This window comes from Triticum aestivum, chromosome 4A, assembly GCF_018294505.1.
Source record: "Triticum aestivum cultivar Chinese Spring chromosome 4A, IWGSC CS RefSeq v2.1, whole genome shotgun sequence".
In the NCBI taxonomy this organism is placed as follows: Eukaryota; Viridiplantae; Streptophyta; class Magnoliopsida; order Poales; family Poaceae; genus Triticum; species Triticum aestivum.
In genome coordinates, this window is record NC_057803.1 from 632,340,750 (window position 1) to 632,354,743 (window position 13,994).

General features: G+C 42.9%; 1 protein-coding gene across 1 annotated transcript; it reads left to right on the forward strand.

Moving 5' to 3' along the window:
* Positions 1-1,226: 1,226 nt before the first annotated feature.
* Positions 1,227-7,513, forward strand: LOC123087786 (squamosa promoter-binding-like protein 6). The gene is made up of 11 exons (XM_044509893.1): positions 1,227-2,288; positions 3,473-3,651; positions 4,280-4,582; positions 4,664-4,851; positions 4,961-5,035; positions 5,108-5,215; positions 5,296-5,413; positions 5,514-5,655; positions 5,770-5,908; positions 6,008-6,595; positions 6,895-7,513. The coding sequence occupies exons 1-11, from the start codon at positions 1,687-1,689 to the stop codon at positions 7,339-7,341; spliced, it is 2,889 nt and encodes a 962-aa protein (XP_044365828.1). The 5' UTR covers positions 1,227-1,686; the 3' UTR covers positions 7,342-7,513.
* Positions 7,514-13,994: the final 6,481 nt, after the last annotated feature.

Consider the following 13,994-nt stretch of genomic DNA (forward strand, 5'->3'; position numbering starts at 1 on the left):
ACTGGGCTCCAGGTTAATAGGTTAATCCCCAAAATCATATAAAACAGCATATAAATGCATATAAAACATCCAAGATTGATAATACAATAGCATGGAACAATCAAAAATTATAGATACGTTGGACATGTATCATGGCCTCACTTATCATTTAACACCATGCCCCTTCTCTATATACACATATTTTATATGTTCTTTTCCTAGTTTTGACCACAACATGTCACACAATTCACGCCGCGTGCAAAACCAAGACTCAAAAGTCCAGCCTCCTCAGTCGCGCCTTGAATGGGGCACATATGTTTCAAGATGATAACTGTAACGTTTGGTGTCAGTTGCCAGATATCAAGCAAACGATCATATACGACATAATGACCGCTAGCCGCACCACGTCAGCCGCGCCAAAAGTTTTCGTTTCTCTTAGGTTACCCCTTTTATGACGAGCGCCACGTCAGTCCAACTGCCGAGTGACGAAGCGAGTTTGACCATTCACAAGATCCATCTTTCGTGCACTGCGTATCTTGGCATGGTTATGCCCATTATCGCGTACACCTGCATTGTTCTTTAATGCGTGGCCTCGCCTATCATTTAACGTCGTGCCCTTTTTCTATGTACACATATTTTGTATGTTCCTTTCCTAGGTTTGATCATAGTATGTCACGCAATTCACGCCGCGTGCAAACCCAAGACTCAAAAGTCTGACCTTCTCGGTCGCGTCTTCAGTGGGGCACATACGTTTCAAGATGATATCCGCAACATTTGGCGTCACCTGCTAAATATCAATCAAGATCATGTACGACATAATGACCGCTCGCCGCACTGCGTCAGCCGCGCCGAAAGTTCCTGTCTCTCTTACGTTACCCCCTTTTCGACGAGCGTCGCCGCGTCGGTCCAACGACCGGGAGGGACACGACGACTTTGACCATCCACAAGACCCATCTTTCATGGGCTGCGCACTTTGTCATCATGAACATTATCTAGTAGCACTAACCATGTTCCTAAATATAACACTAACAATAATGGATCTAAAAAGAACACCAACAATAACCTGATGTGACATTAAAAAAGAGGTTGATAAATAAACAATCAATATCCCCCTGCCGGGCGCAGACTGGCGTCTGTGTAGCCGCGCCCGCGTGCCCGTACAAATTTGGCAGGCCAGTTCCTTCTACTCACACTCAGACTCAGCCGTCCCCGCTACGCGTCCCCATCGGCCTCCACCATCTCACCTCACGCCCCCCTCGCTCTCCTCTTTCCCCTCCCTCGTCCCCTCCAGTCCCCCTCTCTTCTCCGCGACTCCGCTGCTCCCCAGTCCACCGTCCCCACCAAAATCCCGCTCCCGAATTCGCCGCCGCCCCCGCGGAATCCCCCGCCGCAACCCTCCCGGAGCCCGATTCGCCCCCCCGCCCCGCCGCCCGCGCCGTCGATTCGCCCGCCCCGCCGCCCCGCTGATCCGCGGCGATTCGCGCGGTATGGGCGGGTGATTCGCGGCGGCTCGACCTAGTGGTCCCCCGCCGCGGGCATGTGGGTGTCGCTGGTCTGGATCCGCGGCTGCGTGGGCGTCACGTTCGTCGACTGCTTGGGCGGGAGGGGCGCCGACTAGATCTCTCGGCTCCGGCGGTCCCCGCGCGCTCCGGCGGTTTCAGGGGGTTTGGTTGGTTGGTGAGTGCTTTGCTCTAGGGTTTCGTCGGGATGGACATGGAGGCGGCCAGGGTAGGGTCGCAGAGCCGCCACCTGTACGGAGGCGGGCTGGGTGGTGAGCTTGAGCAGGCCAGGCGCGAGAAGCGGGTGTTCGGCTGGGACCTCAATGATTGGAGCTGGGACAGCGAGCGCTTTGTTGCCACGCCGGTGCCCGCGGCTGTGGGAAATGGCCTGTCGCTCAACAGTTCGCCATCTTCCTCGGAGGAAGCCGGGGCCGAGGTGTCTAGGAATGGTAACGTGAGAGGTGACTTTGATAAGAGGAAGCGAGTGGTTGTCATTCATGACGACGATGAGAAGGATGAGGGCCCAGTGGGGAGCAGTAACAATGTGCTCAGCTTGAGAATTGGTGGCAACTCTGTTGCTGGTGGAGCGGTGGAGGATGGCGGTGTGAATGAGGAGGATAGAAATGGTAAGAAGATCAGGGTGCAGGGCGGAAGCTCAAGCGGTCCAGCGTGTCAGGTGGAGGGCTGCTGCGCGGACCTTAGCGCGGCAAAGGATTACCATCGGCGTCACAAGGTCTGCGAGATGCATGCTAAGGCAAATACCGCGGTGGTCGGAAATACCGTCCAGCGGTTCTGCCAGCAATGCAGCAGGTCAGTTTTACTATTGAGCTGCTATTACCTTTTATTTACATGTGATACATTTGTTCATATGGGAATGTATGGGTGGAACATATTATGCACGTTTTATTTTGTGTCTGTTTGGAATGCAGCCCGAGGCTGTCTTGCCAAACTTTTGGCGTTGACCGTAGGTATCGGCGTCCGTTTGGACCGTAGCCAGAGTTTCCTGTCCACGCCAATTTTTTTGTCGTTCGTTCAACTTTAATGCCGGCACGCTGGCGAGACGGAGGAGGCGAAATCCTTAGCCAATAATTTGGCGAGCCCAATTTTGGCGTGAAGCAAACAGCCCCTTTGAGACCAGACCAAACCCCATATCAAACTTCTTGCCATGATGATCTTTTAAGCAATACCATCTGATATGCGAGAATCACCCAAATATATGTCAACTATAGGAAAGCAAAACAAGCTCTCATTTGCGGACTGAAGTGGCCTGTGGAGATTTTTTTTTAACAAATATCTAGCAGAAAGAAAACAGGAACATCCAACTTCCATAGAAGGAAGAGTTATGGTGTTGTCGCTGGGAGCAAATGATCACATAGTACCACTGGAATATGTTCTGATGACACCTATTAGTTATTCATCTATGTCAGGATTCATGAATTTGGTTTGTCAAACTTACATGAGTTATAAGTTATAACCAATCCCCATATAGAAATGCACTGTTGTACTCTTAGTTTCCCCTTTTCAGTTGATATAATCAATATAGTATCGTTACTTCCATATGTGTGAGGATTGGTTGATGCTCATAAACTTGGAAACCTCCATGCCACTCAGATATTTTAATTTTTTTCTTCTGAAATTTGTATGCTGTTCTCAGCAACTTAGCCCAATTGCCTGCATTAGAGCACATAATATGTTTCACACAGTCCAAATTTCTTTTCATGCAATGTAATTGTCACATTGGCACCTAAATGTATGCATATTTTGGAAAGCACATGGCCAAAAATAAGGGCCTTCTGTGGTTCACTCTTTCCTGTTCTTGTACAACTTATATCTCTAAAGACAGTGCCCACTTTTAGGAAATATTAAAGCCTGGGTATGGCCTAAGGACTACTTCTGAAAGCATTTGATTTACATAATGCATTTTTTCTGGTATGATCATAGTGCATGCATTGTGTGTACCTTCTAAAATATTGGCAAATCCTCATTATGTGCAGATTTCACCTTCTTCAAGAATTTGATGAAGGAAAGCGCAGCTGTCGCCGGCGTTTAGCAGGCCATAATAAACGTAGGAGGAAAACCCGCCCTGAAAATGCTGTTGGTGGGACTCCTATTGAGGAAAAAGTTAGCAGTTATTTATTGTTGAGTCTTCTTGGAATATGCGCCAATTTGAACTGTAAGTACTGCTTTGAAGGTTGCAAACTTACTAGAGTACCATATATAGTTAATATTCTGCGTATAAGTGTAGTTAGTTTTCCACCTAACCATCTGAAATTATGTTGACTCCGAGCTTTGACTGAGTTCTACTTGGTGTTGACCTAAAAGAAGACTTACGATGATACTGTTTCTGGTAGATGTAGTTACACCATGAAAGTCGATGTTCTTGCTGATTTGTCAGACATTTTGATTGAAACACTAGAGTTTCTAGGACCATAAAGGCTATATACAGGGTACTGGGTGTACTTGAAGTTTACTATTGCTTGATGCCTGATTTCTGGATTGCTTACAGGAGGCTCAGCCACCGGCTGTGTAGCATGGCTATGATGCCCAATTCTCAATTATATCTTTCTTAAATTCACAGTTGCATAATTGATAATCCTGTGATTTTAGCGGTGTGAGCTTAGCATCTTTGTGCTTTACGGGCTACTGTTTGTTTTCTATGATGGCCTGTCTCTCAAATATAGTAGGATAAGAACACTGTTCTATGCCTAAATTGAACTATTATCAGCGTTCTTAATGGCTTTCAGAACTACTCTTATGGTAATACTCAGGAAGAGACATGACTCTTAACATTGTACTTGCAGCTGACAATGCTGAGCATTTACAAGGTCAGGAGTTGCTATCCAATCTTTGGAGAAACTTGGGGAATGTTGCCAAATCATTGGATCCAAAAGAACTTTGTAAACTTCTGGAAACATGTCAGAGCATGCAAAATCGATCAAATGCTGGGACCTCTGAAGCAGCTAATGCTTTGGTGAATACAGCTGCAGCAGAGGCTGCAGGACCATCTAACTGTAAGGCGCCTTTTGCGAATGGTGGTGAATGCGGGCAGACGTCATCTGCTGTTGTACCAGTACAATCAAATGCTACCATGGTGGCAGCTACTGGTAAGACATATAACCATTTTTAACTCCCAGGAAATGTTTGTTCATGAAAAATTAGCTTATATACGTATTGTGTGTTTACAGAGACTCCAGCATGCAAGTTTAGGAATTTTGATTTGAATGACACTTGCAATGATATGGAAGGCTTTGAGGATGGTTCGAATTGCCCATCATGGATACGGCAAGATTCTACTCAAAGCCCACCACAGACTAGTGGTAATTCGGATTCAACATCAGCTCAGTCATTGTCAAGCTCAAATGGAGATGCTCAGGTTTATCATTTTGATCCTTTCAACTTGCTCATAAAAAATAAATCTAAATTGCTAATTTCAACATCTTTCTACCTCTCTCTGACATATATTGGTACTGTTTTGCTTCTAGTGTCGGACTGATAAAATTGTATTCAAGCTTTTTGAGAAAGTTCCTAGTGAATTACCTCCAATTTTGCGATCACAGGTAAATATGCTTACTCTCAGCAAACCACAAGATAGCACATCTTGAATCTAACACTTAAACCCTGAATTTCAGATCCTTGGTTGGTTGTCCAGTAGCCCTACTGATATAGAGAGCCATATTAGACCTGGCTGTATTATCCTGACAGTTTATCTTCGGTTAGTTGAGTCTTCATGGAGGGAGGTACATTTATTTCATAACCATTTCAGGCCATGATAGTGTTTTTCTTCTTCTGGCTGGTGCTTCACATTTCTTTTCTATAGCTCTCTGAGAATATGAGTGTATATCTGGATAAGCTCTCAAGTAGTTCCGCTGATAACTTTTGGACATCTGGTTTGGTATTTGTGATGGTACGGCGTCAAATTGCTTTCATGCACAATGGTGAGTCCAAGCTCTTATATATTCTTGCATGGCTGGTCAGGTTCCATTAAGCTGTACGTCAATGTTTTGTTAATATCACCTTATGGTCATATTACTGCAGGTCAAGTTATGTTGGACAGACCACTGGCACCTAATTCTCACCATTACTGCAAGGTCTTATGTGTTAGTCCGGTTGCTGCTCCTTATTCAGCAACAGTTAATTTCAGGGTAGAAGGCTTCAACTTAGTCAGTTCTTCCTCAAGGTACTTTATTATATATACAATTTGCATACGCTCATTCTTGCCAAAGATGAGTACAGTTTGATGTTTACTTCAGCCAATATCTGTTATCTAAAAATATACCTGTCATGTTCACAGGCTCATTTGCTCAATTGAAGGGCGTTGTATATTCGAGGAAGACACAGCTATTATGGCTGATGATGCTGAGGATGAAGATATTGAATATCTCAACTTTTGTTGTTCTCTCCCTGATACAAGAGGAAGAGGATTCATAGAGGTACAAGTATAACTTGTTAGCTTTTATTCTCATGTAGTTTTTGTTTTAATAATAACTTCTAAATCGTTCTAATCCATGGTATATCATTGGCGGTTTCAGGTTGAAGATAGTGGATTTAGTAATGGTTTCTTCCCCTTCATAGTTGCTGAGCAGAATGTATGCTCTGAGGTTTGTGAGCTGGAGAGCACATTTAAGTCATCCAGTCTTGAGCAGCCAGACAAGGACAATGCCATGAATCAAGCTCTAGAGTTTCTACATGAGCTGGGGTGGCTTCTTCATAGAGTTAACATAATTTCTAAGCATGATAAAGTGGAGCCGCCTGTACCTGCCTTTAACCTGCTGAGATTCAGGAATCTTGGTATATTTGCGATGGAGCGGGAGTGGTGTGCTGTGACCAAAATGCTGTTAGATTTGTTATTTGATGGATTTGTTGATGCTGGGTTACAGTCTCCCAAAGAGGTGGTATTGTCAGAAAATTTGGTACACTCTGCTGTGCGAGGAAAATCTGCCCGAATGGTTAGATTTCTGCTGGCATACAAGCCGAATAAAAACCTGAAGGAAACTGCAGAGACATACCTATTCAGACCTGATGCTCGGGGCCCTTCTGCATTTACACCCCTCCATATAGCAGCCTCTACTAGTGATGCAGAGGATGTATTGGATGCATTGACTGATGACCCTGGACTGGTATGCCCTCATCTACTTGTAGAAAATGATTCATGCACTTGTGTTCTATGTTGTCTAGCTTTCTCCACCTTTAAATTTCATTGCTTCGATGTTTAAGCTTCAATAAGTACATGAAAGGCAACTTACTATTTAAGGCTTTTCTTTTCATCTTTTAAACTCTTGCACAGGTGCTACATCAGTTTAATGATGAACAGCACATTAATGATGCTATACTACTTATCCTCTTAGCTTAGTTTGTTTCTACTATTAATTAATTTTGAAGACCCTTTCTAATGTACCTCCACTGTTGCTTCTTGCAGGTGGGACTCAATGCATGGAGAAATGCGCGAGACGAGATAGGCTTTACCCCCGAAGACTACGCTCGCCAAAGAGGCAACGATGCTTACATCAATCTGGTCCAGAAGAAGATTGACAGGCATCTTGGCAAAGGTCATGTTGTCCTTGGCGTTCCTAGCAGCATGTGCCCTGGAATAACCGATGGGTTGAAGGCAGGTGATATCAGCCTGGAGATCTGCAAAGCCATGCCAATGACAACAACATCCGCGGCAAGGTGCAACATCTGCAGTCGTCAGGCTAAGATGTACCCCAATTCCTTCGCGAGGACCTTCCTGTACAGGCCAGCAATGTTCACTGTGATGGGCGTCGCCGTGATCTGCGTTTGTGTTGGGATACTCCTCCATACCCTCCCCAAGGTTTATGCTGCACCAAATTTCAGATGGGAGCTGTTAGAGCGTGGAGCCATGTGAGGGGTCCGGGTCGAAATAAGGTTAGGTGTGTTGCTGCTGTTAAGAGTTTTAGTGTGGTGGTTAGATCAAACAAACATGTAAGTGTGTGAAGAAGTTCCGTTGTATTTAAAAATTGCAGAATCTTTGCGCTGATATAAATTTCATATACCGTCAATAATAAATTGATTGTACATGCGGCCGTTTGTTTCTATTTGGTTGTAATTTAGGCTGTGAAATCATTTTTTGAGAGCTGTGTGTTTAGAAGAGAATCAGAACAAAACAGATTTTAGAAGAGAATCAGAATATAAGAGCATCTCTATCAGACCCCGTAAAAGTTCATATCTTGTAAAATTGTTTTAGAGGATACTGTAAAATGTTTTTACGGGATGACGTGTATTAGAACAGATCCCACAAATGTGGAGCCCATTAGTCAGTAGTAGAATTTACATTAAGGTTCTTACAAAATAGCATAAAGTCCTCTACAAGCAAAATAAAGATTGTAATTGGGTCCTGGGATGACGTGTATTAGAACAGATCCCACAGATGTGGAGCCCATTAGTCAGTAGTAGAATTTACATTAAGGTTCTTACAAAATAGCATAAAGCCCTCTACAAGCAAAATAAAGATTGTAATTGGGTCCTACGACTTTGCCCGTAGGCATGGCTCTCCACCGGTGAACACTCACGCACCGCAAACGCTGAAAAAAAATTATATGAGACCAGGTCTCACGGTTAGCAGGTGAGACCCGTCCTGATGGATGACACGTGGCATTCACAAATCACAAAGCATCTAATTTTTCTCCCCGCTGATTTTAAGTGAGGGGTGGGGGATGCTTTGTGATTTGTGAATGCCACGTGTCATTCATCAGGATGGGTCTCGCGTGAGACCTGGTCTCATAGAATTCTTTTCCGCATACGCTGGCCAAGTCCACCATCTTCGGCGGGCGTGTCCCTCCGCCTCCACACCCTGTTCCTCCGGTGCCTTGCCTCTTGCTCGTGGCACGGACAACATCTCAGCTGGCGCTTACCCTGTTCGATGGCGACCCGGTCGGATCAGTGATGACATGCTAGTTGTTCGACCCCTTATCGGCGGACTGGGAGACAACGTTGGTCGAGTCGGCAAGCGCGCTTGCGAACCAGCGCACACGGTGTTTGGGATGGGCTAAGAGCATCTCTAGCAGATCCTGTAAAGCTCACATGTAAAAAACAGTATAGATGCTCCCCTAAAACGAATTTACGATATCCCAAGGCATCGAGCAGAACAGATCCCATAAACCCATATTGTAAACGTTTTCTTCTCTTTTTCTCCTCACGCTTCTTCTTCCTCGGGACGCAAGTATGGACGAACTCAAACTCCGGCCGCCCAGAACGGTGCCGCTCCGGCCTACCGCCTGATGTGGCCCGCTGCCTGCTCCGGCGATGCCCCGTCAACGCCCTGTCGACGCTCCAGCCTGGCGCGTGCTCCGGCCAACCGCCGGCAAGCTCCTCCGCCTGCTCGCTGCTCGTGCGTGGCGTCACGATCTGATAAAGGCAAAGATGTCCCGTCTTTCGATGAGATGGCGGCTATTGTTTTGGAGAAAGTCGACTTTGACGAACCGACTACGAACGTGTGAGGACGTCGCGCCTTAGCAATCGCTAAACCAACTTCGAGAGGTTATTGACCACGCCGGAGCACGATCAACCTGACCACGAAGGTCTGTTTCCTGCAGGCAAACAAAGAACAAACAAAAAACTAAGATTGCAATCTGGATATTGCGAATATAAGAGGAAAGCTTTATTGATCAAAGATGGGGTTCTGTGACGTCTTGGTTTGGTCGTTGAACACAAACGAAGTACGCGAAGTTGCAGCTATGACGAACTTTTAATCTAAACAAAACCCAAAGTCTAAACGATGCCCTAAGGGTTGTATATATGGAGAAGAGAGGGGGGAATTTCATGACCCTTGGAGGAGGGGTCCGAAACCAACCCTAACTCTTGTTTTTTCACACATACAGACTCTAAAAACTGCCTATAATTAAGTATTTCGAAATTACATGGGCCTGGCCCAAAAATAAGGTGACACAACACCTAGAATAGTCTCTGGACAAAATTTATGAAGTGACATCTTGTATATTTCATCCAAGGCTTCATGCACTCATCGCTTCAAAGTCCTGGAATCATCACTTGTAACTTCGTTCTTGTTGCCCTTGCGCATGCCATCATCTCCATGCTTGAACTTGCCCCAAGGTTCATCTTTCTTGTCCAAGCTAGGCCCTTTATTTGTAAGCAAAACAAATGTATCCAATTTAGACAGCATCATATTCTCATAAACATTAGAATCGTTACCAAGAAACGAAAGTACCTGATAATTCAATTGGCGTGCACGAGCTCTAGTAATGAGAGAATTCCTTATTTAACACTAGCTTAAACTTTTATTCCCTATTTAACACTGGAAACATATTTCTTCCCTATCTAACACAACCTTTAAATTTTGTTCTCAATATAACACTTTCATCTCTTTCTTTATGCGAACAATGTTAAATGACACGTGAAATGACAATTCTACCCTCATACATCTATTCAGTTCTTTTATTTATTCTGCTGTCCTATTTAAGGGTGGAATCCATGGTTAGTGTAACAGAATGGTGTCATATTCCTGGAGATCACACATACGCTAACTCCATACCGGATGGATTTCTTAAGCTACCATGCACACAGCACACGCATGTATAAAACAACATGGCTGCCGGCTTGCTTGATTGACGGCTCGACTAGACGAAACATGCACACGACACACGCGAACAAAACGAGGACACGCCGAGTTGATTACAAAAGGACTGTGTCGTTCCTTTGGATTTATTTTTATTTTTTTTGGACCGTGTCGTGCCTTGAGATTTTTAATTGCTAGTATTTTTGATTGGTGTCACGGTTCAGTGTACCTATATATCAGCTGCCAACACAAGCTAGCCTTTTCAGAATATCAAACTCTATTGTATACGAAATCAATGCATACACATGTATGCGTACAAGACACAGACACAGACGAGTTGGATTTAATTCCAACATCAGTGTTCTTGTGCAAGCGGATTGTGGGCTGGGTGAAGCCAATGAGAATGACTTTGACCTGACTTAGGTCCTTCTAGTGCCAGGGGTAAACTCGTCATTTCACATGTCATTTAACACCATTAGGTCAAAAAATGTACGAAAGTGTTATATTGGGAACAAAACTTAAAATTGGTGTTATATAGCGAAGAAATATTTCTTCGATGTTAAATAGGGAAACAAAATTTAAAACAGTGTCAAATAAGGAATTCTTTCTCTAGTAATTGGTCCAGTATGTATAGTAGCAGGGGCTGTGGGTGTAACAATGGTATTGATGTCCTCATCATTCTCCCCTTCTTGAAATGAAGTCGTCCTCGACGAAAGCTCATCTTCCTCACCCAAATAAGGCTTCAAATCTGCAATGTTAAAAGTGGGATTAACCCCAAAATCTACAGGCAGCTCAAGTTTATATGCATTACCATTTATTTTCTCTAACACCTTAAAAGGACCATCATCACGTGGCATTAGCTTTAATTTGCGCAAATTAGGAAATCTATCCTTACGCAAATGTGTTTTCTACCCTTATATCCAGCAAATTTATATTTAGCATTCATATGCTCAATGTTTTCCTTAGTTAACTCATGCATTTTTAAAATCAATTCAACACGTTCTTTAGCATCAAAATTAACCTTCTCCGAAGATGGAAGAGGCAAAAATCAATAGGTGCACAAGGTAGGAAACCATACACAATTTCAAAAGGGCACATCTTAGTAGTAAAATGCAATGAATGATTATAAGCAAATTCAATATGAGGCAAACATTCTTCCCATATTTTTTATTATTCTTCAAAACAGCCCTAAGCATAGTAGACAATATTCTATTGACTACTTCAGTTTGTCCATCAGTTTGGGGATGACAGGTAGTACTAAAAAGCAGTTTGATCCCCAACTTAGCCCATAAACATCTCCAAAAGTGGCTAAGAAATTTAGTATCACAATTTGAAGCAATAGTATTTGGCACATCATGCAAGCGAATAATTTCACGAAAGAACAAATCAGCAACATTAACGGCATCATCGCTTTTATGACATGGTATAAAGTGTGCCATTTTTGAGAACCTATCCACGACAACAAATATGCTATCCCTCCCCTTCTTTATTTGAGGTAAACCTAAAATAAAGTCCATAGATATATCCTCCTAAGGAACACTAGGTACAGGCAAAGGCATATATAAACCATGAGGATTGAGTCGTGACTTAGCTATTTGACATGTAGTGCAGCGAGCAATAAAACGCTCAACATCTCGTCTCATCTTTGGCCAAAAGATATGTGTAGCAAGTACGTCCTCTGTCTTCTTCACGCCAAAGTGTCCCATTAGTCCTCCTCCACGCGCCTTCTGCAACAACAAAAGACGAACGAAGCTAGCTGGAATGCATAGCTTGTTAGCACAGAACACAAATCCATCATTAACGACGAACTTGTTCCACGTTCTTCCTTCTTTACAATTCTGCATTACATCTTTAAAATCTGCATCATGCACATATTGATCTTTGATGGTCTCCAAATCAAATATTTTGAAGTCAAGTTGTGAAAGCATAGTATAGCGATGAAACAATGCATCAACAATAACATTTTATTTACCTTTCTTGTGTTTAATAACATAAGAGAAAGTCTCAGTTAATTCAACCCATTTAGCATGTCTATGATTCTGTTTAGCTTGACTTTTAACATGTTTCAAAGATTCATGATCAGAATGTATAACAAATTCTTTAGGCCATAAATAATGTTGCCATGTCTCTAAAGTCCGAACAAGAGCATATAATTATTTATCATAAGTAGAATAATTAAAAAGAGTAGGCCCACTCAATTTTTCAGAAGAATATGCAGCAGGTTTGCCATCTTGTAATAACACACCTCCTAATCCAATTCCACTAGCATCATATTCAAGCTCAAAAGTCTTATTAAAACCAGGAAGTTGGAGTAAAGGAGCGTGTGTCAACTTATCTTTCAATACTGTGAAGGCTTCTTTCTGTGCGGTACCCCAAACAAAAGGCACATCCTTCTTTATAAGCTCGTTGAGAGGTGCAACAATGGTGCTGAAATCTCTCACAAAACGCCTATAGAAACCAGCAAGGCCAAGGAAACTCCTCACTTGTGTGACCGTTTTGGGCTGCGGCCAACTCTCAATAGCTTCAATCTTGGCTTTATCAACTTCAATTCCCTGTGGAGTAATAACATAGCCAAGAAAAGACACTCGGTCGGTGCAAAAGGTGCACTTTCCAAGGTTACCAAACAAACGTGCATCACGTAGAGCAATAAAAACAGCACGTAAATGTTCCAAATGTTCCTCCAAAGATTTATAATAAATAAGTATATCATCAAAATAGACTACCACAAATCGTCCAATGAAAGCACGTAAAACTTCGTTTATTAACCTCATGAAAGTACTAGGTGCATTAGTTAACCCAAAAGGCATGACTAACCACTCATATAAACCAACTTAGTTTTAAATGTAGTTTTCCATTCACCTCCCAATTTCATACGAATTTGATGGTATCCACTACACAAATCAACTTTGGAGAATATTGTAGAGCCACTCAATTTGTCAAGCATATCATCTAGCCTAGGAATAGGATGACAATAAAGAATAGTAATATTATTAATGCCTCTACAATCAACACACATACACGAAGTACCATCCTTTTTCGGCACTAGAATAATAGGAACAACACAAGGACTAAGGGATTCGCGAGTATAACCTTTGTCGAGCAGCTCCTGGACTTGACGCATAATCTCCTTCGTCTCCTCTGGATTGGTACGGTATGGTGCACGGTTGGGTAGCGAAGCACCGGGAATTAAATCAATCTGATGCTCAATCCCTCGAATAGGTGGTAATCCCAGTGGCACGTCTTGTGGAAAGACGTCAGCGAACTCCCGCAAAATGTTAGTAACAACAAGAGGCAAAGAGGAAGGCATGTCCTCGAATGAAAATAATGCCTCTTTGCACACAAAAGCATAGCAAACAGATTTGCTGAAATCTAGATCATCAATATCAGATTTGGTGGCAAGTAAACATGCACTTTTCAATTTAATTTCAGAAGCAACATTAGATGGTTTATTATTAGGCTTCATGTGTTGCTCAAACTCTTTTGCCACAATCTGATTTTCACTCTTATTTTGCTCCTGTTTTGCTTTATTAGCTCTATTAATATCATCTTTCAAAATGGAATCAGGAGTCATAGGAAGCAAAGTAATATTTTTGTCCTTATGAACAAGAGTATACTGATTGTTTCTATCATGGTGTACAGAATTTTTATCAAATTTCCATGGTCTATCAAGTAATAAGGAACATGCTTGCATAGGTACCACATCACAATCAACATAATCAGCATATGTAGAGATACTAAAATGCACACGACCAGTACGTGTTACCTTAACCTTGCCGCTATTGTTGAACCATTGGATGTAGTAAGGATATGGATGTGGCCTTGTGGTGAGAGATAGATTCTCCACCATCTCCATGCTAGCCAAGTTATTGCAGCTCCCTCCATCTATGATGACGCAAACAGAACGTTCCTTCACAACTCCCTTTGTATGGAACAAATTATGTCTCTGATTTTTCTCAGCTTGTATAACCTGCACACTCAAAACACAT

Bases quoted from the DNA above. Each gene is read 5' to 3' on its own strand.
- LOC123087786 (XM_044509893.1), top strand. From the start codon at position 1,687: ATGGACATGGAGGCGGCCAGGGTAGGGTCGCAGAGCCGCCACCTGTAC. The intron at 4,583-4,663 runs GTAAGACATATA...GTGTGTTTACAG, and splicing joins TACCATGGTGGCAGCTACTG to AGACTCCAGCATGCAAGTTT. The intron at 5,414-5,513 runs GTGAGTCCAAGC...ATATTACTGCAG, and splicing joins AATTGCTTTCATGCACAATG to GTCAAGTTATGTTGGACAGA.